General features: G+C 51.5%; 1 protein-coding gene across 3 annotated transcripts in view; it reads left to right on the top strand.

The window, feature by feature from the left end:
* TBCD (tubulin folding cofactor D) overlaps window positions 1-24,502 on the top strand; it is a 164,939-nt gene that overhangs the window by 114,354 nt on the left and 26,083 nt on the right. For all 3 annotated transcript variants that reach the window (XM_081804167.1, XM_081804168.1, XM_081804166.1), the window contains 6 exons: window positions 2,494-2,574; window positions 7,659-7,732; window positions 9,409-9,526; window positions 11,052-11,112; window positions 12,391-12,413; window positions 15,260-15,291. In XM_081804167.1, the coding sequence (XP_081660293.1) occupies window positions 2,494-2,574; window positions 7,659-7,732; window positions 9,409-9,526; window positions 11,052-11,112; window positions 12,391-12,413; window positions 15,260-15,291 (389 nt within the window). The remainder of the gene's footprint in view (window positions 1-2,493; window positions 2,575-7,658; window positions 7,733-9,408; window positions 9,527-11,051; window positions 11,113-12,390; window positions 12,414-15,259; window positions 15,292-24,502) is intronic.

Here is a 24,502-nt window from a genome sequence, read left to right as displayed (position 1 = left end):
TTGTTGTATTTTGCTTTCCAGTAATTTGCACATTCCTGTCATACAAGTTCTTCGAACTAAGGGGCCCTCGGAGCAAACTTTCTCCTTCTCTGCTTCCTAGCTCAGCGAACAGCACGCCACCCACACAGTCAGCTCCATTTTGCTTCTCCTACTGTCTCCTTCTCTGCATCCGCTTGGTGACCTAGTTCTGTCACTTCTGTGTCCCTAATAGCCCTCAAGTGCTCTTCATGCTGCTGATCCCTTCAGCTGTCCCTGTGGCTCAGCTCCTACTGTCCCGACAGTGGCCAGGACCTCGCCTGCCACCCTCTGTTGACACCCTCCCTAGCACTGCACATGGCCTCCGTGCAGACCCTGAGCACTCAGGGAGTGCTGTACACCGGGGGGTGGTTCCGGACGTGTGTCTTCCCCACAGTCAGCTGTCAGTTGGTGCCAGAGCTTGACTAGAGCTCAGGTGGCTCGCCCTGTCTGTTTCTTCCCGTGAGGCCACTGGTCATGGATGCTGGCCTGGGGCAGTCCTGTCTGGCAGTTCCCGGGGCCCTTCGGTGATGGGGGTCCTATGGTCACATCTTGGCTCCTTTTCTGACAGCTTGTCCACTGTCCTGGTTTTTTCTGTTTTTCCTTCTGACTTTATCTGTTTCATCACCGTTAGAGGGTCTCAGTCTCGCCTCTGGAGAAGCCTCTGCTTTTCTTTCTTTCACATCCAGAACAAACGCCCTCTTCAGTCTGGCACCTTGTAACACACGCATGTCCACGCAGCACCCGTATTCATCCCGTGCATGTGCACACGTGTGTCCACCCAGGATCCAGAAGCATCCACGCACCCTTCTCGGCCCCTGTGCCATCCGCTTTGTCTCTCACCACCACGTAGCACATGTGGCTGATGGCTCAGCCCGTGGTGGGGGTGTGTGAATGGCCTGGCAGGTTCAGACGATATGTGTAGGCAATTGAGGGTTTTAGGGGAGTGACATGTGCAATGGAGTGGGAAACACAAGGGCGTGGGTCTTTCAGGAGTGCTCTTGTGTCCTGGTTCTGTCCCGGGAGTCCTTGTTGTCGTCAGTCCCTCAGGTCGTCTCCTAGAGAGGGTCAGTTTATGTCACACAGACGGGTGCACACCGAGCGGTGGCGCCTGGTGCACAAGGTTGGCGTGGCTTCCGTGCTCCTCCGCAGAGGACGACCGTCCAGCTGTGGGAGGTCAGGAGGTGGCTCGGGTTACCGCCCCACACGGCAGAAGGTGCTGTGCGAACGGGCAGCTTGCGTGCAGCACGTTCGCTCTGCGTCCTGTGTCCTCTGTGTGGACGGAGAGTAATTTCCTGGCCTTCGGCTTCTGTCTCATCTTTTGCTGATTTATATACGATGTGAAGTGAGTGTTTTTGCGCATGGTACGTCTCACCTGTGTGGTTGTATCTGAATGAATTAACAAAAACGGGATCGCTGGATCTTTATGTTTTCAATTTCCTGTTTGATGCCAGTTACTGTCCGTAGAGGCTGCACCGGAAGGGTACTCCCAGCCGCGTTTCTAGATGCCTCTAGATCCTTCCAACAGTGGCTGCACCCCTCGCTCCCGACTTTGGCAGTCTGGCAGATGGACGGAGGTTTTCTTTCTGTCTCCCATAGGAAGGAGGCTGAATGTGAGCTGTGTCCATTTTCTTCTCTGTAAACTGTCTGTGAGGATTATCTTATGAGGTGATGGTATTTTCTGATGGATTTGGAACAACTTTATTTTTAAAAAGTCTCGTATTTGTGATACCAGTTGCTGATATTTTCTTTGAGTTTGTTTTTATCTTTTGACTTTGTTTATAGTGTGTTTTTCCTGGCAGACATTTTTCTTTTTTGGTTATGTGTTTGAATGTACCAATCTCCTTTAATGGGTTTTGAGTTGTAAGTAGAGAGGCCTGTCCTATTTGGACATTTTTTTTCTTAATTGTCCTACACTATTTTCACTAGATATAACTTTTATTTTTGAGGCATAATTTACACTCTGTCAGCTGTCCTGGAGTGAGGGGCACAGTTCAGTGAGAGCTGACGGTGCGCACACCTGGGTGACCACCTTCATTGAGATACCACAGGCCGGCGGCCCCAGCCCACCACTGTGGGTCACTGATGCTGTTTGTAGAATGTCGCATAAGTGGAATCAGAAGGGATGTGCTCTCGCGTCGGGCTTCTTGGCTCAGCATGTTGTGCATGCGGTGTGTTGCGAGTGGTCTCTATCCCGTGGCTGCTACAGGGTACATCTTAGCTCACCTGTTCTAGACGTTTAGGCTGTTTTGAGGTTGTGGCTCTGATGAATAAAGCTGCTGTGAACTTTTATTTGCAAGTCTTCACGTGCCTTTAGCTTTCTTTCTCCTGGGTAAATACTTACAGGGGGATTTCTGTATATTTAACTTTATAAGGAACTGCCAAACTATTCTTGAACGTGGCTGTATGATTTCACCTCTCACAAGCAGGTTCCTGCTCCTTCCCATCCTCACCGCCTCTGAATACTGTCTTTTTTAGCACGTTTATTGCCGGCTTTCCTGAGTACACACAGCCAATGATAGACCACCTGGTGACCATGAAGATCAACCACTGGGATGGGTAAGTTTTGTGTTTTTGTGCGTATCTCATTAGTGATGTATTTTATTAGATTATCTGTCAAATTAGAATTCTTATTTTTTTTTCCAGAGGAGAGATTTAAATGGAGCTAAGCCTTGAGAATGTATCTTCTTATCGTAGGTTTCATATTTTAAGATGACTTTTGAGAAGTGATAGGAGTTCTCGTCTTCATGCCTGACATGCTGGCTAATGGTCTGTGTCCAGTTTTACCTCTGGAGACCTTAGGTGTGCTAGGTGTGCAACGTTCCTGTGTGGATACTGTCGTGCTGGCGTGTGATGGAGGGTGTGAGCAGCCTCCCAGGCACTCCCTCGGGGGCCCTTCCTCCGGCGCTGCCCTGCATGGCTGCTCTGGCCGGCGGTCTTCTCTGTTGTCTCCTCGAAGCCAGCAGGCGTTGGTGGCTTTTCCTGATGACGGAGCAGTCTCGGGCCTCTGAGCGTTTCGCTAGCTCACTGTGCCTTCTGAGGGAGGGCTCCCTGTGCGACCCAGAGCACAGAGGGGTGTCCACACCACAGCTGCTGTTACCGCTGCTGGGAAGACAACGTTGCTTGTTGTAGGACGCTCGGTGTGGCCGCCGGTGCAGACAGGAGATCTCAGGGGCGGTAAGCGCCTGCAGGTGTAAGTAGCTAGATGGGTCGTATGTCCAGAACCCCGGCTTCAGGGTGGGTGTCACTTGCAGAGAGTTCTTTCTGATCTACTGGGGAACGTGTTCCAGCTTCTGCCAGGACCGTGCCGTGGGTGGCGAGGCATCCGGCGTGTCTCCCTCACGTGCAGGAGCGCAGGGCTCTCCCCGGGAGCGGGCGCCTCTGGCAACAGGAGCACCTCTGGGTGCCGCTTGCGTGGGTATGGCCCGCCCGCCAGGAGGCCTCTCTGGCGGTTTCCTTGCCGGGGACCTTCCTGAGAGTTGTGCCGGTGTCTGACACTTGACGCATAACTGCAGAGATTCTTGTAATCAGGACAGAGAGCCCATGCACTGAGCCTGTGATGAATCAGTTAATTAGCCTATCAGTCAGTAGGGTATTTAAGACCAGAGCTGTCCATGTATTATTACCTGTGGTGTTAGATAAACTCCTGAGCTGTTGAACTCTCCAGCTGATGTGTCAGAACACTCACTTCCTTCAGTTCTGGGCCTCTCTCGTTAGGTGCGTTTACATTTATCATTTGTGTCTTCCCAGCGGATTGGCCCTTTATCATCATGACATGTCCTTCTCTGTTTCATGTTAGATTTTTTGTCTTAAAGTGCGATTTGATAAAATTAAAGCATAAGGGTCGGCATACTTTCTTTAAAGGGCCAGCCAGTAAATACTTTAGGTCTCTGTTCCATATATTTTACTGTTTTTTCTTTACATGACCTTTTAGGATGTAAAAACCATTCTTAGCTTGGGGCCTTACCAAAGAGGCCCAGATGGAGCCCTTGGAGCAGCTCCCCGCCTACTGCCCTTTGCTCTCAGCCTGTGTGTGTTTTATAGGGTCTTGCTTTTTATATCCATTCTGACAAAGTCTGCCTTTTGTGTGAGGCCCTTAGTCTGTGCATGTTTAATATAATCATCAGCATGGTTCACTTTCTGCCTGTCATCTTGCTGTTTGTTTTCTATATTTTCTCATGGCTTTTGTTAATTTAATTTAAAAAAGATTCTTTGTGGACATTTTCTTTTTTAGAATAAGCTCTGAAAACCTGACAGTGTTCAGTGTATGTGAGCCACAGCATAGAGGGGAATGTTGTCTGGTTCTACTTTCTGTCAGGTTTGGAGACCCTCAGGGTAACATCAGCTAACACTTTCTAGCACATTGGGCTTTATAAAGCATGATGTGGCCTTGACATTTTATGATTCTTTAGAGGTGGAGATGTTTCTGCATCTGTCTATCTTTGGCCTGGATTCTGTCAGTGAGGAGATAGCAGCTAGAAGTTCACAAATAGGGGCGCCTGGGTGGCTCAGTCGTTAAGCGTCTGCCTTCGGCTCAGGTCATGATCCCAGGGTCCTGGGATTGAGTCCCGCATCGGGCTCCCTGCTCTGCGGGAAGCCTGCTTCTCCCTCTTCCACTCCCCCTGCTTGTGTTCCCACTCTCGCTGTGTGTCTCTCTCTGTCAAATAAATGAATAAAATCTTTAAAAAAAAAGATCCCAGGGTCCTGGGATCGAGCCCCGCATCGGGCTCCTTGCTCAGCAGGGAGCCTGCTTCTCCCTCTGCTACTCCCCGCTGCTTGTGCGCACGCACTCTCTTTCTCTGACAAATAAATAAGATCTTTTTATTTTTTAAAGAATTTTTTTTTAAATTTATTCGTTTGAGACCAAGAGATACAGAGAGAGAGAGAGACAGCAGGAGCAGTGGGGAGCGGCAGAGGGAGAGGGAGAAGCAGACTCCGTGCTGAGCAAGGAGCCCGATGCGGGGCTCGACCCCAGGACCTGGAGATCATGACCTGAGCCGAAGGCAGATGCTTAACCATCTGAGCCACCCAGGCACTTCTAAATAAAATCTTAAAAAAATAAAAAAATAAAAAAAAGGAAGTTCACAAATGGGACTTCCTAGTTCTCTGGTTAGCACATGGCTTGCTCATGGAAAATGGGGAGCCCCTTGCAGAATACTTCACAAACACTGTTGTGTAGTGTGCCTTGACTCATACAGGGATTCTGTTTTACCTTAAATAGTGTGACTTTTAAGAGGTATTGGTCCATTCTCTTGGGTTTCTTTTTGGAAGTTTTCTGACACCCAAAATAATTTACGTATCAAGATAAACATAACTTTAAATTTTTTTGATTATGGGAAAATACACATATATCTATCATCTTAACCACTTTTTGTGTACAGTTCAGTAGTGTTACGTACATTTGCCTTGTTGTGCACACATTACTACCATTCATCTCCAGAACTTCTTCATCTTGAAAAACTGAAACTCTGTCCCCACTGAACAGGGACTCGTCCTCCTCACCCCCTCCCTTAGCCCCTGGCACCCATCATCCTACTTTCTGTCCCTAAGAATTCAATTCCTCCAGGGTCCTGATGTAAGTGGAATGATACAGTATTTGTCCTTTTGTGACTGGCTGATTTCACCGAGCATAATCTCCTTAACGTTCATCCATGTTGTAGCAGGTGACGGGATTTCCTTCCGTTTTAAGGCTGAGTGACACTCCACTGTGTGTATAGACCACATTTTCTTCACCCGTTCATCTGTTGGTGGACCCTGGGGTTACTTCCATCTCTTGACTGTTGTGAATATTGCTGCTGTGAATGTAGGTGTGCAAATATCTCTTCAATACCCCACTTTCAGCTCTTTTGGGTAAATACCCAGAAGTGGAATTACTGGGTCATACGGTAATTCTATTTTTAAAGTTTTGAGGAGCCCCCAGAACCGTACTGGTTTTCATAATAGCCACCATCTTACATTCCTTCCCTCCATATCCTCACTGTTCCTTGACTTCTCTTTTCCCGATGGTGGCGATCTTACTGGATGTGAGGTGGCACCTCATGGTTTTGATTTGCATTTCCCTGATGATTATTGACGTCGAGCATCTTTTCATTTGTTAGTTGGCTATTTGTCTATCGTCTTTGGAGAAACGTCTCAAGTCCTTTGCCCATTTTTTAATCCAGTTACTTGTTTTTTGTTGTTGAGTTGTAGAGGTTTTTCATATATTCTTATATTAATCAATTATCAGATACATAATTTGCAAGTATTTTCTCCCATCCTATAGGTTGCCTTATCACTCTGTTGACTGTGTCCTCTGATAAGCAGAAGTTATAGATTTTAATGCAGATTTATCTATTATCAGTTTATCCATTTTTACTCTTGTTGTCTGTGCTTTCGGTGTCATATCCAAGAAGTCGTCACCAGATCTAACATCACGAAGCTTTTCTCTTCTCTTTTCTTTTCAGAGTTTATAGTCTTAGGTCTTCTGTCTAGGTGATAAATATAACGGTTTTAAGTAGAGAAAGCTTATGCTCAAAGTAGCACTAATTGGGAAAGATGCAGGTAAGTGTGCTTGTTGGAGTGGCCACCCCCTTTGCCTCCTTGGGACTTTTTCCTGCTGAAATAAATGGTTCTCTGCTTTGTGACCCTTTAATCACTCATTCTTCGGAAACAGCTTCCTGAATGTTGACCAAATACTTATGGAGGCTGTGGGGTTGCAGTGCTGGGTTTGACTGGTGTTAGTGACCAAGTGATTAGTGTTGGGCATGGTGGTCGTGGATGTGTGGTGTTGAGGCTCTTGGTGCCTGAGACATCCCTGCCTCCAAGAACTCGTGGTTTGCTGTCAGAAGTGGACCCCCTAAGCAGGACCTGGGGGCCCAGGAGGGCTGGGACGTGGTCCTGCCTGGTACAGGGGACATCCTGTTTTCATGTTTCTGTGTTCAGTCAGTGCTGATGTATTTTGGATGTTTAATCGTCAAAATACAGATAGCCCTCTTCTGCATGTTTGTTTCCACCCTGATGTTCTTATCCTGTTTCTGTGTTGTCCTGTTGTCATCACCCAAAGCATTGTTGTTGCAGTGATGACTGGTCTCCACCGCTGTGCCCTCCTGGCGTCTAGTGCCTGGCGGCTAGGGTGAGGTTGGGGAAGCTGGGTCTGGTCAGCGCCGTCTGGCCCCAGCAGGCTCAGGAGGGCCTCAGGCCCTCACTCCCCAGCCCTGGGGGCTTCCTTCTGTCGTTTGATGTGTTGAGAACGTGTCTGATGTGTTTTCATCGGAAGTATCTGTACTGATGCGATTTGTGCCTTAGCCATACGACGTTCCTCCCGTGCAACCCTGTGGTCCTCACAGTGAGGGTTCCACGTGGCTCTGCCCAGTGCGCCCGTCTCCTGAATCCCTTGGGGCGTGGGAGGTTGGAGACACACTGCCACATGGCACCCAGAGAGGGAGGCTGTGCCCCTTGCAGGCCTGGCTCAGGCCCTCCGTTTGGTCAGTTTGCTTGTTCTTGTGTTACAGTCACAGGTGCTTATTTGTTTGTTTTTATTGGTGGTTCTGAGTCAGTGGGCAGTTGGCACTCCTGTGTTCTGTCTGTCCTCTCTCTTCATGAGTGGAATAAAGTTCGAATCATCAGAAGGAAGGAACTGACGGTTGTCTTCATCCCTCCCCCAGAGTCATCAGGGAGCTGTCTGCGAAGGCTCTGCATAACCTGGCCCAGCGAGCTCCTGAGTACAGCGCTGCTCACGGTGGGTGTGTTCCGCTGTCCTGCTGGCAACACACGCACACGCGTGTGCGCCTGCGCATCCGCCACGCACACAGCACAGGGCGAGGACAGGCCGCTGTGCTGGGGTCCAGGCCTGGAGGGCTGAGGGTGACCTTGTGTTTCTCTCTCGCTGAGAAGCACGTGAATGAAGAGCTGGTCTGCGCTTGGTCAGGGGACAGAACACAACCAGACGCCATGAACGTTGCGGTGTGTGTGTGTGCCCTGGGTGCAGGCACCGATTACCGCAGGGAGCCGATGGCTTCCGTTGTGTGTCTCGTGTATTTCAGAAGTAGCTTTTTTTTTTTTTAAATGAAGTAATTCACAATCTAATAAATTAAAAAATGAGCTGCTTTCTGGCAGCTCCTGGCTGAGGGAATAGGAGAGGAGAACTGCCAGGTCCAAAGGGACCACACCCATTATCATTAAGGAGAGAACCCATATTCCAGAATAAACAAACATTTGATTTCAATATAGGGAGCCATACTCAAATTTCTTTCTTTCTTTCTTTTTTTTTTTTAAAGATTTTATTTATTTGCTTGACAGAGAGAGAGATAGCGAGAGCAGGAACACAAGCAGGGGGAGTGGGAGAGGGAGAAGCAGGCTTCCTGGGGAGCAGGGAGCCCGATGCGGGGCTCGATCCCAGGACCCTGGGATCATGACCTGAGCTGAAGGCAGACGCTTAACGACTGAGCCACCCAGGCGCCCCATACTCAAATTTCTTTAAATTATGCTTATTCTCACTGACTTTATAGGGTAACTAGTGGTCACATTGTGGCTCTTCATTTGGAGTCACCGATTTTACTTATGTGTGCCTCTCACACACTCTGGGCCGTTAGTTTCTAAAGGCCTTCACCTTCACGGTCTGTTTGTGAAATGCGATGTCAGGAGTCTCTTATTTACCTATAATTGATAATCGTCATGGCCTGAATGAAGGGGCGCTCCACCTTGTCCTTTCTTTCCGGTAGGAGAGCATTAACAGGATGAGGGATTTCCCCAGTTCTTGAACACTGACCGCTGCTAGCTGCCATGTTTGAGCGCCTGTGTGGGGTGCCTCTGGCTTGGGCGCCGTCTGCTTCTACAGCCCCTGCAGCACTGCATTTGCGTGTTCAGGGAAGTGGAAGCTCAGAGGGATGGGATTTCCCAGGTTGGTGGGGCAGAGCTGGTGTGGACATGGCTCCTTGTCTGCACTCCACCAGCCCGCGAGGATTTTGTGACTTTGCTTTCTGTCGCCAGAGCACCAAAGTCGTAGAAGTGTCCTTTGCTCTGAGCAGGGGCAGCGGGCTCCCACACTGAGGCGCATCACGCACAACTGTAGGGTCCTGCCGCTCGGCCTCCATCCTGCTCTGTGCTCAAGGCAGAGCCTCTGCCAGCCATTCAGCCACAGCAAAGACCCAATTCTCTCTCTTCACTCTGTGTCCCTGCCCTGTGTCTCGGGGACCTGAGGATTGGGAAGCTCCCCTCCCCCATTTCGCTCACTTCTCTGGGTGCCGAGGAGGGTTTGGCCTGTTGACTTGGGTTAAGTCCCAGGTATTGCGCTCGTGGCCCTTACAGAGGTCACGTTCCATGGGTATGTCTCCCCTTTGGATCCCGAGTCTGTGAGTCTGACACATTATCCTCTGCGCACTCACTGATGTGTCGTCTGGCCCCTGTCCTTTGCAGTTCTCCCACGTCTGCTGTCGATGACGCAGAGTCTGGACCTGCACACGCGGCATGGAGCTGTGCTTGCCTGTGCGGAGGTCGCCCGTGGCCTGTACAGACTCTCAGTACAAGAGGACAGGTAGGAGAAGCACCGCGGTCCCATGGAGCCACTGCAGTTGCGAGCTGGGGACCCCCGTCCACCTTCATGTTTGTTTACTTGTGACGGTGTCACTGGTCGTCAGATTCCTGTGTTTTATTTGACGAAGTTTTTCAGTGTTCTCTCTCCTCTCACGAGCCGTGTCCGTTGACGGACTGCCACCTCTCCAGCAGGAGCCTGCGAGCTCCTGGCCAGCTGGGGCCACCGATGGCCTTAGGTGTGGCTGTTTTCTTACGTTCCCTTGTCTTTCTGGGTATCGAGTTAGGTTATAAAAGCAAGACATGTTTTCAGAGAGGGTAGTGAGTGGGACGTATACTCAGTATTCTTCGCTCATTATTACTTTTCATAATTTAGAATACCAGAGAATATAAATGGTAACATTTCCACTGAGAACTTTTCTAGCTGGCAGAGCTCTAACAAACAGTGGGGGAGCACAGGGGCATTCGGAGCAGCTCCATATGTGCCATGTTTTGTACGTTTGTAGGGTACCATTGGGGTTTCTACTTCTCTTTCCAACCGACTTTTCCACAAAAGGAAAAGCTCACAACACACACCAGTGTCTGCAACCTGGATTTTGGATTGCAGTTTGAGGAACACTGTGTTTTAATCCCATCAGGTCACTCTGGATGATTCCCCGGGGGCCATGTGAGGCAGGGTTCTGGCGACAAGCCCAGGAGCTTTGATCTGGTTCACCCCTTGCGCCCCATGGCCTAGATGTACACTGTCGTGCAGCTTTAAGGACATCCACATGGGGGTGAAATGGCACCTGTGGGCCAGGCCGAGGACTTGGTGTTGACGGCAGTGCTCTCTGTGGTTGAGCAGAGACCAGGCGAGACCCGAGTCCTGCCCAGTACAGTGGCATGGGATGCACCAGGGCGTGACAACCTGGGAAAGTGTTCACCGGGGCAAGTCAGAGAGACCAGCACTGGGGTTTTCTTGGGGGCTGGGATGGGGTAGCCTCTGCCTGGACCCACATCCCAGACTCCCAGAAGGAAAACAGATGTCAGCATAAGGCACCTGGTTTGTACCAACAGTCTAGGCACAGAGAATCCCCATTCACAGTTAGGGAAGGATGGGAAGCGTCCCGAGATCCAGGTTCTTGGATGCAGGCTGAGGGCCAACTGTGCCTTGGCAGCATGAAGCCGCTGTGTGAGCTCTTGTCTGGTCACAGGCCCTCAGCTCAGCATTGGGGGGTCTTGTCTCTTTTCTCAGACAGTCATATTGGCTGCTCTGGGGTCCTGGGGGTCTCGGCTCTCCAGCAGGGCCCTTTCTGTCTCCATCCCAGGGCTGTGTCCATTGTCAGCAAGCTGCTGCATGGGTCATGGCTTTACGGGAAGGTCCATACACCTCCCTCTTTGAGTAGATGCTGCTTTCGGGGATTAACCCTCTACAGGTGTTTGGGGAAGCTGGTTGGGCACCTGAACAAAGTGCAGACCTTTCTGAGCCCCAGGCTCCTTTAGTGCTTGCTGTCCTCAGGATCTCAGCTGTTGTGTTTGAACCCATGCAGGCCCGTCACAGACTACCTGGATGAAGCGGCAGTGCAGGGCCTGAAGCAGATTCACCAGCAGGTTTGTGTGCAGCCCCTGGGAGGGTCCCATTCTCCAGGTCTCCTGGTGCCTGGAATTGTCCTCTGCCCTTACAAGCTCTCTCTCCGCTCCTTAGCCCTGATTGAAGCCCCAGAGTCTGATGACAGGACAGGTCCTGCTGAGACCAGTCCTGGGGCCCACTGCTCAGAAGCAGGTCTCTCCTTTGGCCTCATTGGTGGCTCGTCTGGGATGGGAGGTACACGCGCTCTCCTCCTGCCACTGATCGGGGCCCGGGCAGGTGACACGGTCTCTCCTGTCTGGTGCTCGTCTTTCTGTGCTGCCTGGCTACACTTGTTCCCTGGGAGCTCAGCGACTCGGGCGCGTTCCATGCCTCTGTCATGGACGTGGCCTGTTCTGTGGAGGCGGCACATAGAATGAGCATGATGGCTCTGACTCCCACCTGTGCCTCCACGGTGGGACTGCCGTCTGAAATTACACCCAGACTCTGTGTTCGCACATCTTAGAGTTGGGGGGGAAGTACGTCCATTTTTGTGGGTTTTTGAGATTTTCCAAATCTCTGCGATTCAGAAGAAGTGAAGTGTGAATTACAGGCCTAATGTTACCGGATAACATCAAAGTCACTCGTGAGGTTTTAGATGGGTTGAATATTTGTTGTTCCGAATAGAGTTCTATATTCTTTAAGATTTATCTCTGTAGGTATAACACCATGTTGATATCAGATCCTCATCCTGTGTATGCTACTGGCTATGATTTTGGCAAATCCATTCAGTGGGGTGTGGGAGTGCTGTGTGGTGGTGTGCATGAGGGTGGTGCTGAGAGGGGTGCAGCGTGGAGACTCGGCAGCCAGGCGGGGCATCCCCAAGCTAGGGGTTCTTTGTGGAGTTCAGGAAGCAGCAGAGCCTGCCCCCCTTGAGTTTCTGTGGGACACGAAGAAGGCATTGGCCAAGCTCAGTGCCATCTTGGGGAGAGGGGTGCTGGTGGTCCCGGCTGCCCAAGAGGCTGTCTGGGGACCTTGGAACCAGGACACAGGTCAGTCCTGGCTCCCCTCTCTGTGCCTTGGTTTCCCCTTCCAAGTGGGGGCACCAGAAAGCAGGCTGTCATGAGGTGCTTGCTGGGAGTAGAGTGGGCTCTGTCATGAGGACCCCGCTGTCAGCTCTATGAGGACGCCCAGCCTGAGAAACGCTTGTTCCTGCTGTGTCCTCATCACTCCTGTCCAGTGCTCAGTAATGTTCTATATCTACTGTGTGGTTTTAAAAAATCAATTAATTTAAATAACTAACTTTCACTTCTTCATTTTAGCTTTATGATCGTCAGTTATACAGGTAAGCTTCACAAACCCCACGTTCTTGTTTTGTGTCTTAAAGAAAAAATACTCTGTCAGTGAAGATTGGGCTGGCCTGTTAGGGCTTCTGTCCAGTCACCCCCATGGATACCTGGCTTGTGTTACTTTCTTTGAAGGGGCATCACAGTTAGAAGATGTGAAGGTCGAACTAGCCTCGTTGGTGTTTTTAAGCTTTATTGAGGTTTCTGTGTCCTGTAATAAAGTTTGCTTGTGTAAGTGTGTGGTCTGATGGGTGCTGGTCATTGCAGATGGCCGTGTGGCTGCAGCCGCCATGCTGAGCAGCTGGTGTCACCCTGACGCTTTCCTCCTGCCCTTTGCAGCGGTCCCCAGCCCAGTCCCGGGGGCCCCATCTGAGCTCTTTCTCTGTAGAGCTGCCCCTTGTGAATTTCATGCAGATGGAGTCCCACCGGGACGTCCTTGCGGTCTGGCTGCTTTCACTTAGCGTGAGGTTTCAGAGGCTCACCCTTGTTGTGGTGTGCACCACGGTGTTGTCTTTGGTGTGTTTATCTGCCCACCAGGTCGGGGTGGGGGTTGGGTTGTTCCACCTTTTGGCTACTTGGGATACTTGTGCTGTGAACATTGGTGGTCAGGTCCTGGTCTGGATGTGTGTTTCCACTTTTCTTGGGTAAATCCCTGGGGGAGGTGGTGGTGGTGTATTTTTAAGGCCCCGTCAGACTTCTCCGAAGGGCTGCGCCCCTTTGCTTCCACCAGCAGTGTTTGGGAGCGTTCTCTGTCCTCAGCACACATGGTGGGCAGTCTTCACCGGGAGCCGCCCCTGTGGGTGTGCAGAGGTCGCGAGCACAGCCCTGAGTTGCATCTCCCTGCGGGCTAGTGAGCTTGGCATCTTCTCCTGTGTGACTGGCCATCTTCTATCTCCTTCCGTGAAGTGACTGTTCAAGTCTTTTGCTTATTAAAAAAATTTCATGGTCTGTTTCCTCACTGAGCTGTCAGCACTCCATATGTTCTAGATGTGAGCTCTTTATAGATGTGATTGCCCAGAATTTTCTCCCACTCTGGGGCTTACGTTTTCATTTTTCCTTGTGGCTTTTTAATGTAACTGTTCAGGGTAGGGAACGTGGCCTGTTCTCTGTTGTTCTTGACATGTTCACCTTTTCGTCTCTTCCTGAAAGTGCATGGCCTGCTCTTACCCCTGGCCAGGGTCTCAGACCTCCTCAGGTCACCTGAGTAGTTCTGAAAGAAGTTCCTCAGCAGGAGAAGCCCTGGAAGGGGGCCGAGAAGCAGTGGTCCTGGCCTGAGCCCCTGGTGAGGGGCTAGCTAGCGTTGTTCTCTGCTGCTTTGGCAGCTGGTCTAAGTTAATTTAAAGCTGCTCTTCTGCGCTCCTGTCCTATCTCAGAATCCCCTCTTCTGGACAGCTCTGTCGATGGCTCAGTGGCACAGATGCGGCCTCTCTTAATGGCTATCCCCCCACGGACAGCCCTGTGCTTGAGCCAGTGTGTAGTGGGGCTCATTCGCATCTCGTGAGCACCGGTGGGACCTGGCTGGGCCTGTGTCCGGACCTTCCGTGGCTCCACGGGCCCCGTGGTTGGTGCAGAGATGTGTCTGAGGTCTTGGGATGCTTCCACAGTGTTGTCCCCTTCAACTGTTCTTCCACTCTGGTTGGGGCAGGATGTTTGTGTTTCCCTGCAGACGATACGCACCTCCTGGGCGACTACAGAGGTGCTGCTTTCTTCCCCAGTGTGGGTTCATGGACACTTCACCAGAAGTGCCTGGTGGAGCTGAGCGTGCACACGGACGGCCGCTGCACAGCGTGGTCCCAGGGCGGGAGGGTGGCGTGGCTGTGCTTTCGGGCATGGACGTGACTGCTCCCGCCGCACGCTTTCCTTGATGGCTGGTGAGGAGGGGTCAGCACCTGGGGAGCTCCCCTTGGGCTCTCGACTGTTCACCGACACCGTCCACGCTGGCTTTCCACCTGTTCTGACAGCAAAGAGGAGCAGCTGCGCCTCAAGTAGAGAGCATGCTCATTTCTTTCTGGTGAAATGCTTCAGCCCCCTGGACTGATAAACCGTGGTCCGGAGTGGGCAGAGAGCCTCAGGCAGACCCCCCAGGACGAGGGAATGCCCTAGCGCATAGCTTTGTCTGATAGCCGATGGCTTATGGTGGTGTCCATTAGCATTTCACAGATTCTAAATACATCTGTGCTGCTTTTAAATTTGGTTTGAATTTCTCCTGGACTCAGCGGGCAGGTGGCCCCTGGGCTTGGCTCCCCACCCTGAGCCTGGGAGCGCCCTTGACTTGCCTGCTTCCCTCCTGCCCCAGACTCTGTTCTCCATGTCGGGAGCCTTCCTTTCCTAGATGTCATCCAGTTTCTGAATCGCTTAGCGCAGAAGGGAGACAGTCCTGTTACTCTGCGCCAGAAGCCGCAGTCTCATAAACAGACTTCTGTCTTCTTGTGGAGTGCGCTTATGTTCACATCTGCCACTTCACTGTGCTCAGTGTCCGGTATTAGGTGTCCAGAACGGGCCATGTTTCTTCTCTAGCGGACCTTAGTGGCTTGCTTCCTCGGGCTGGATGGTGGTAACTTCCCGGTGTCCCTTGTTCTTGTGCCGTGTGACTGTACGGTGCGGTTCATGCCATAAGGATTATCGTGCCCAGGAAAACCCGAGAATCAGAATGACTTCATCTGGAGGATGGTCACAGCACGTCTTCCATTTCTTTACTGAAAGGCAGTGATTACCAGCAGGAGGAAGTGCAGCTGAGCAGCATCTCACTGTGTAACTTCAGAGCCCGAAGTTATACCTGTCACTTAGGATATTTTATGTTGTGATGTATAAGAAAGATTTTAACTCTGTCTTCATTAATTTTCAGGGGTCTCGGAGGAGAACTCATGAGACAAGCAGGTAGGTCTGAGCCATGGGCTTGTACGTGACAAAGTCCTAAGGGCGTTGGCTTCCCTATCTCCAGTGCTGCGTGGTCTGCGTGGTCTGCGTGGTCCTCCGGGCCAGAAGTGTGCTGCGGCACACGTGGCTCCTGCGACCGAGGGCCCGCCTGCCGCCTCCACTCCTGCGTGCTCACTGCAGGGTCTTTCAGCTCCTGTGTGTTCTGATGTATTTTGGCAGCCACAGGGTCGGCGGCTAGGCTAGGGTGAGCGAACGGAGCTGTGATTTGTCTTCACGGAGGGCTGTCACCGTCTTTCCCTCCTCAGTGCGCTCTGTGTTTAACCGTACAGCAAAGGGTAGACTTCAGATTTCAGTTGAATGTCCACGGGGAACTCAGACGATGCCTGGCTTTTCTGGAGCCTTCCCAGCTAAATCCACGAGAAACCCCAGCACTCCTCCACTTGTCTGGGGGTCGTTTGTCAGGCACCTGGCTGTGCGCAGGCGGGCAGGCCTGGATGCAGGGGAGCCCCTCACCAGGGAGTGGAGAAGTCAGGGAGGGCCTGTAGTCTCAGAGGGCAGGCCTCTGGTGGGCTGACCATAGGGTGGGGACTGGTAAGCACATGGCCGGAGCTGGGCTGGTGCGGGAGGGGCGGGCACCGCCAGTCCTACGTCCCTCCCAGGCTCTCTGAGCGCTCTGCGCAGTCCCCCAGCCTGACTCTGGACCGGACCCTTCAGTATGTGTGCTTGGTGGTTCTTTTTCTTCCTGGAACTCTTGTCCCTTTGCTTCTGCCGCAAAGGTGGATTATTCTGGAATAATCCACCGCACCGGTTCTCACTGTTCCGGCTGTGTCCTTCCTCCCATGTGCTCTGCCCCACCCAGTTGGCGCCCCCAGAACTGTCCCTGTATCCCCCTCCCCGGCCAGCTAGCCCAGGAAGGGGGTTGCAGCATGCCTTGCTGCTCTGATTTGCCCCAAATCCTCGTCTTCACAAAGAACTGCTAGTTTCCTACTTCTGCCTCAGTCCTCATTTGGGATTCTCAGTTGTTTTTTTTTTTTTTTAAGATTTTATTTACTTGCCAGAGAGACCCAGCGAGAGCGGGAACAGAAGCAGGGGGAGTGTGAGAGGGAGAAGCAGGCCTCCCACAGGCCTCCCACGGGCAGGGAGCCCGATGTGGGGCTCGATCCCAGGACCCTGGGATCATGACCCGAGCCGAAGGCAGACGCCCAAAGACTGAGCCACCCAGGCGCCCTGAGAGTCTCGGTTTTATTAAGGAGCAGCGACCATGTGCAAATCCTTGAGTGGCTGCAGAGAGGGTCTTGAGCTTCCCGTACTCCCTGTACTCCGACCTCAGAGCTGGTCTGCAGGCCTCCAGCCCGCCGAGCTGTGCATAGTGTCTGTGCTGCTCTGACCTCCGTGTGCAGCCCCGGACGGCAGTGGGGCCTTCGTGCAGGACTGGCGCGCATCCCTCTGTCACAGGAGCAGCCTGGGTGCTGGGCTCCTGGTGGACGAGGTGGTCCCTTGGGCCATGAGCAGGAAGTGTGTGGGGTACGGCCTGGGCGGGCAGGCATAGGGGGCCCTGAGGAGCAAAGGGCACAGTGAGGGGGTGTGGGCAGGACCTTGGGCCACAGCTGGTCACAGCAGAGGTCTCAGATCGCACTGGTGTGGTGGCCTGGCAGGGAGCTGTGCCCCCAGGATTGCCCTGCATCTGAGTCAGACCATACACGACAGCACTTGCCTGGCCTGCAAGCGGGAAGAAGTCAGGGGCTCCTGGGATCCGTTGAAAAAGCAACATCATCAACACACGAGTCTGTGCCCCATTCCTCTGCAGCTTGGCCATGCTCAGAGGCACAGGCAAGCTCAGCTGGGCCGCGCGGCCCGAGGGGCGGCGTGCACACACCCTCACCTGTGTAGCGTGCAGGGGAGGAGCAGCATAACAGCGAGAGGTGATGACCGTAGCCGAGAAAACCAGAGTGCGCCACAGCCGCACACCGTGTCGGTGCTGGTCCTTGAGAAAGAAGAACGAAGCCACTCGCTGAGGAAACACAACAGGGGAGCAGCGAAGGGCAAAGTCGATGCTGGGGTGCGGAGGGAGGGGCTCAGATAGGCAGTGGCAGCAGGAAAGCTGAACAGAGCTCCTTGCAGATCTGAGTCTGTTGTAAAAATGGCGCCCAGACTCTCAACCCTAGATGAAGCCGGCGGGCTCCCCTCAGATCCCCGGCGGTTTGTTACAAGGCTCAGGTTTCCCTAAGACTTCTTCCAAGTAAGTTGTTTTATTTTCAGTGTTTCTCTTTCTGGATGCAAGGAAGGAAGCACAGACATGTTGTAGACTGTTCCACAACAGTGCCCGGAGGAGAGCCTGACTGAGTTTCTAAGTCCGTTGCTAATGAAGATGGTCTGTCTCGAGTACCTAGAGGGCTGTGTCCTCACTGACTCCAGTTGCCCTGAGGGGCCTCACCTGCCTTACAGATGGGCTGCTGGTGACCAAGTTCCCGAAGCGCTGAGTGAGCCTTGCTTGGCGTGCACCACCAAATGGTCGTGCACAGGGAGAAGGCCCACGACCCCGCAGCCCTTGGCTGATAGGCAGGGTCTGCGTCGACCTCTTGGATTTCTGTCCGTGCCTCCTGCCTGGCCTGCAGGAGCTTCTCTCCATTCCCATGGGTTCGACTGATGTCACTGGAGAATAAACTCCAGACACGAGAACTGATTTCTATGCGCTGACAGCTGGAACTGCTGAGGGGCTGCCATTTGGCCAAGATAAGCGTGTGGCCCTTGGATGAGGACTTGGTCACTGCCCTCGGGTGCAGAGCCATTAAGACTCCCCTGCACACCGTCCACAGCTCCTGATCTGTAGACTGTTCCTGGGTTTCGTGGCTTGGCCTGTGTGGGGTGGGTGCAGGCTCTCCAGCTCCCAGCCAGAGCAATGCAGTCCGGCTCCGCAGGGCAGGCCGCTGGAGGCGTGGTCCCCGTTGACCGTGTGGTCCCCGTTGACCACGGGGTCTCCTGCCGCACTGTTGCCTGTGTATTAGGATTCCATCAAGGTAGCTGTTCTTTCCTTGGAGAGTTATGCCTTGTGAAGTTGGGATCCTGCTGTGTATACTACGCCTTGCTGATAAGTGATCGCAGCTTCCTGTGCCAGTGGGTGAGCTGCTTCAGCTTTTATCACGGCAGCTGCTGGACGCACAGCCGGGCACTGTCAGACGTGTCGCCCACCGTCACAGATCTATGTCAGCAGCTTGGGAGAAATGGCTTCTCAAGACAGGAAATGACCGGCAGAAGGAACATGTGTACCGTCAGGCCCTTCCTCACATGGTGGCGAGGTGCACTCCGGAGTCCGCACCATGTGGCGCGCCCTGGGCAGCGCGTGGTGCTGGGCCTGTCCCCTCGGCCCGCCCAGCCGTGCTACATGGGGGAGCACGGAATCACTGCCTGTTCTCAGTTGCTTCCTGGTGGTGGTATTTGGAAAGACTTGAGGAGAAGCAGCCTTCCCCCCTCTTTGTGCACCTGCCGCACCCACCACTTACCCATGCTGGAGTGATGATGACATAGAGAAACTGCTTTGTTTTGTGCAAAGACGGAGAAAAAAAAAAAAGCAACCTTATTGCTGTTTTGGTGTTTTCATACCACCCCGGAGGATTGCTGTGGCTTGTGGTCTGTTGTGTGGGTGTGTGTGTGGGGGGGTGCTCTCCATCCACCCCTCCCTCTTTCCCACCCTGCTCTCTGTTCTGGGGGGCTGCCTGCAAGGGATGCACCTCGGGGGGCATCGTCGGGGGGGCACATGCTGGGGGGTGTTGCTGCTCTTGGGTGGGGGCACTAGCTTGCACTCTGTTGGGTCAGTACGGGGGTGCAGAGGAAGGTGAGGCCCTCCAGGGCCCTTAGTCACCAGGAGGAGGTAAGCCAGAGCATTTTTCTTGAACACATGTTACTGATTTGCTTCCTAGTGTGGGAGATGAGGACCCAGGCACGACCTCCCTACACAAGCTATTCTTGTCGTGTCTTCCAATTTCATACATGTTTTCAGTCAAAACTATCGTTTCATGTAGTTGAAACTCATTTAAATGTATCCACATGCCTGCCGTTTAAGGAATCTATTCCTTTCTGCATTTCAGAGCTTCTGAAGGGGTCATTTTCCTTTGCCTGAAGAACAGATGCTCTTCAAGTTTTCCATGGGGCATGTCTGCTGGCAATAAGCCCTCTGATTTGTCTGAAAACGTCATTTTTCACCTTCATTCCTAAAGGGCATGGTTGCTGGGTGTAGAACTTAAGTTCCACATTGACTGATTGATTGGTACTTTAAAGATAACTTTGTGTTGTTTTCTCAGTTTCTTTCCTGTTTTGTTGAGAACTTACCTATTCTTCGCTGCTCTGTTGGAGGCAGCCTGTTAATTTTCTCTGGCCACTTCGTGTCTGGTTTTCATGGCTCACACAACACACGGAGAGCAAGTGGGTGACAGGGTCTCTGTAATCCGTGTGTCAGCAGGTTGTTTGGGTCACTTTTGGAAGTACTCAGCCATTATTTCTCCAGATTTCACTCTTCTGCTCTTCTTTCTCCCACTGCGTCTGGGGCTCCAGGCTTCCCAAGGTAGACCTGCGTCTCGACCCTTCACGTCTCTCCCGCCTCTCCTGCCTCCTCCCCTTGCCTGTCCGTTTCACTGTGGGGTCTGTGCCCCATAGTCCATGTCACGGGCTCTCTCTTCAGGTGTGTCTTATTTGTTATTAAACCCGTCAATTGAATTTCTAATTCTTGTGTTTGTCTATTTATTTATTTTAAAGTAGGCTCCACACCCAGCATGGGGCTTGAACTCACGACCCTGAGATCAAGACCTGAGCTTTGATCAAGAGTTGGACGCTCAACTGACTGAGCCACCCATGCGTCACCTAATTCTTGTAATTTTCTGTTCAGAATCTCTATTTTTTAATAGTTTCTGTATTACTGTCAAAGTTTTTAATGATTTCTTTTACCTTTCTGAGCAAAGTAAGCATTTAAAATCTGTGTCTAATAGTGCCGTTGTGTAGAGCGTGTGTGGTTGTGCTTGCAAAGATCTGGACACTGGGTGTGAAGAGTTAGAGAAGTCCTTTGAGGCTCAGGGCTGCTTCCTCCCCAGAGGGTCTTTCCGTTGGCTTCTGGCTGGAGGCCAGGGGTGCAAGCAGCCTGGGGCGCCTCCATCCCTGTCAGGCTTGAGCGGTTCTGTGCCGGCTGGAGCCAGCTGACCTGCGTCTAGGTTTGTCTAGGATGTGGCCCTTTGCCTTCAAGGCCCATGAGGTGCTCTGGACTCCACGTTCTGTCCCAGTTGCCTGTAGAGGCTCGTGGCGTCCTCCTGGGTTTTTGAGTGTGTGCCTTCTCTGGAGTTACCGTAGCCACTCTGGCAGAAGTGGCCCAGCTCAGGGCTGTGGCCCCCAGTCTCTGTGGCTCTCCATTTCCTTGGCAGCTCCCCACTGACTTAAGCACACACAGTTTACTTTTGTCCAGCTTTTTAAAAATGTTGTCTTACTTAGCTGGTGGGTTGATCTGAATGACCTAGTCTGTAACTTTTTTTTAGCTTTTTATTTTGAAATGATTGTAGACTCACAGGGAGTTACAAAGCCCTGTGTTTATTTTTAAATAATCTTTACACCCATCATGGGGCTTGAACTCACAGCCCTGAGATCGAGAGTCACACGCTGTTCCAACTGGGCCAGCCAGGCACCCCCCTCCCCTTTTTAATTAATTAATAATTAATTTTTTATTTTTTGTTTTTTTTTAAGATTTTATTTATTTATCTGAGAGAGAGAATGGGAGACAGAGAGCATGAGAGGGGAAGGGTTAGAGGGAGAAGCAGACCCCCCGCTGAGCAGGGAGCCCGATGTGGGACTCGATCCCGAGACTCCAGAATCATGACCTGAGCCGAAGGCAGTTGCTTAACCAACTGAGCCACCCAGGCGCCCCACCCCCCCCTTTTTTAACTTGATAGAATACATTTAAAGTTCATGTTCAGGGCAAATCTCCAAGAAAATTATTTTTTAAAATATTGAGAACTTGGGGGCGCCTGGGTGGTCATCGGTGAAGCATCTGCCTTCGGCTCAGGTCATGATCTCAGGGTCTTGGGATCGAGCCCCATGGGGGGGGCTCCCTGCTCAGCGGGGAGCCTGCTTCTCCCTCTTCCTCTGTCCCTCCCCCCTGCTCGTGCTTTCTCTCTTTCTCTCAAATAAATAAAATCTTAAAAAATAAAATATTGAGGACTTGGATTTTCCAGTCCTTAAAACATACTGTAAAACCCCTCAAAGCAGAGTGGCATTTTCTTAGGAGCGGGCAAACAGGCAGGTAGAGCAGAAGACAGGATCAGAAGTAGATGCCGATGTAATGACACGAGTGAGATTTGATATGTGACACAGAGGTACTTCCAACGTTGGTGTGGAAGGTGGCTTATTGAGGGATGATGATGTCACCAAGGGCCGTGTGAAAGAAAAGAAAATCATGTCCTCACCTCATATATCCAGAACTAAATTTCTTTTTTTAAAGATTTTATTTATTTGACAGAGAGAGATACAGAGAGAGAGGGAACACAAGCAGCGGGAGTGGGAGAGGGAGAAGCAGGCTTCCCGCGGAGCAGGGAGCCCGATGCGGGGCTCGATCCCAGGACCCTGGGATCATGACCCGAGCCGAAGGCAGACGCTTAACGACTGAGCCACCCAGGCGCCCCCAGAACTAAATTTCTGATTAACTAAAAACTCAAATACAAAAAATATAATTTAAAAAGCTTCAAAGAAATTTTAGGAGACATTGTAGGATAGAATCGGTCCCTAAAAATCTTAATTTGGAAAATTTCAAATCTGTACAAAAGCACAGAGAAATAGCTTGTGGAGCCCCGTGTTATCTGTGCTCCCGCTCCAACAAGTCTCATCGTTTGCCGCTTGTCTGTTTTCCCTGCCCTATAAAGCAGATCTGGACACCGCGTCTTAATACTTGCTGCGGTAGTTCCTACTGGTGAGGACTGCGGTTCTGTTCTGTTTTGTTTCTGGCTTCTGGCACATAGCCGCCCAGCATAACTGGAGACAAGCAGTTAGAAAGTAGTGTGTTCGTCTACATAAATACTGAAAACTTTTGGATGGGGGAATACACCATGTATAAAGCCAGTAGGCACCAGAGTTAGAGGAAATCCTTGTACTGAGGTGAATGAAAAGGTGATTGTTTACAGGCTGCGCAGATCTCTTAAATTTGCCGGAGCAGATGGACGGAGATTCCACGTGAGTGCAAACCCAGAGAGCCTCGCGTTGCTGACAGGTGTTCAGCCTCCCCCAGCAGGCAGGGGGATGCTGGTTCCCTTAACCAGAGAGAACAACGGCGTTCTCTCTCAGGTTGGCCGCAATCAGAGCTTAACAGCCCCGGCTCCCGCCCCAGCGTGTGAGCTGTCACAGGCTTCCCAGTTTGCCCACCGTCCTGGGTGCCGCTGCTGAGGCTCGGCACGCAGAGCCGTGTAAGGGCAGACGGGTGGTCTGCGTCCACAGGCACATGTGGCCATTGCCTGTGCGGTGACCGCTGGAGGGAACATTAAGCCCATCAGGAGAGCTACGGAACGAGTTGTTTTGCATCCAGAGCATGGAGAACCACACGACTGCTCACAGTGGCGAGCTCTCCAGGAGTTGGTTACGTTGTTAGAGAGAAAGGCAGGGTGGTGGCTGGAGTCTCTGCCAGCGCTAGGTGGGACCTCGTTCCTGGTCATGGGTGATGGGAGTCAGGAGCTGCGAGGAGGGGGACCGGCTCACCTTTGGTCTGCGGCACCCCAGGTGCATGCAGACTGTGCGGCTGTGCTCTCAGCTCTGGCCGGCGGCACTTGAGGGCACGGCTGTCTGGCCTGTGGGTCCCTGCGTGACGGCAGGAAGCACCCCAGCACACCATGACCTCGGGGGGAGCTGTTGTCAGCACCAGGGTCTGGAGGTGCTTGTCCTGCGCCCAGCCTGGCGGCCTGACTTCCGTCACGCTCCAGCTGAGGTCTGGTTTCTGGGCTCAAGGCGGGAGTTGAGGGACCAAAAGGGCGGAGTAGAGAGACCCTAAAAGGGGGGTGTCCGTGGGGGAAGCATCACCATTCCTTCCTGCTTGAGGGTGGGTCTGGCCGTGCCAGGTGCCCAGGGGCGGTCACCAAAATGCCAGCGGTAGTTTTTTCTCTGATGTTTCTCTGTAGTGTGGTGGGTGCAGGGCCACCCTCCCTTGAGCATCGTGGATTCCATCCCACACTTTGGTTGTTTTCTTTGCGGTGGGTGGTGTCTTTAACCTATTGATTATACTGGACCGATTTCTGCCATGGGTGTGGTAATCTTTTTTTTTTTTTTTTAACTTTATTTTATTTATTTTTAATATTTTATTAATTTATTTGACAGAAAGAAACACAGCGAGAGAGGGAACACAAGCAGGGGGAGAGGAGAAGCAGGCTTCCCGCTGAGCAGGGAGCCCGATGCGGGGCTCGATCCCAGGACCCTGGGATCATGACCTGAGCTGAAGGCAGATGCTTAATGACTGAGCCACTCAGGCGCCCCCCCCTTTTTTTTAAAGTAATAGCTGAAATGATGTAATATTTTCACAAATACCAGATTTTTTGATGAACTGTGTACATTTATTTAGGGACCCCAAACCATTGGTCTTCAGTGATATGTAATGTACAAATTATGTCAATCATCATCATCATAGACAATAAAAATTGATGTATAAAGAATACTCCTTAAAAATCTGAACAGTAAATAAGTTTAATATAAGAAAAAAATTGCAAAAAATATTGAATTGGCTTCTTGGAATTTTTATTTTTTATAATTTCTAAATATGTTCAGTTTCCTTTACTACACTGAAAATCCCTTTCAAAGTGTGCACTCCTTAGTCTTTATATGATGACAATTTTGGTCATTTATTTTAATCCCTTATTTCAACTTTTTAATTTTTTTATTATGTTCAGTTAGCCACTGTATAGTATATCATTAGTTTTTGATGTAGTGTTCAGTGATTCATTATTTGCATATAACACCCAGTGCTCATCACATGTGCCCTCCTTAATACCAATCACCCAGTTACCCGATCCCCCCACCCCCCTCCCTTCTGTAACCCTCAGTTTGGTTCCTGGAGATCAGAGTCTCTCATGGTTTGTCTCCCTCTCTGATTTCTTCCCATTCAGTTTTCCTTCCCTTCCCCTATGGTCCTCCATGCTATTCCTTACTTTGCACATATGAGTGAAACCATATGATAATTGTCCCTCTCTGCTTGACTTATTTC

The sequence above is a fragment of the Leptonychotes weddellii genome, chromosome 15, assembly GCF_054177405.1.
Source record: "Leptonychotes weddellii isolate Sample4059 chromosome 15, ASM5417740v2, whole genome shotgun sequence".
Lineage (NCBI taxonomy): Eukaryota > Metazoa > Chordata > Mammalia > Carnivora > Phocidae > Leptonychotes > Leptonychotes weddellii.
The sequence above is the reverse complement of the archived record's forward strand: the minus strand, read 5'-3'. Positions and strand labels throughout refer to the sequence as shown.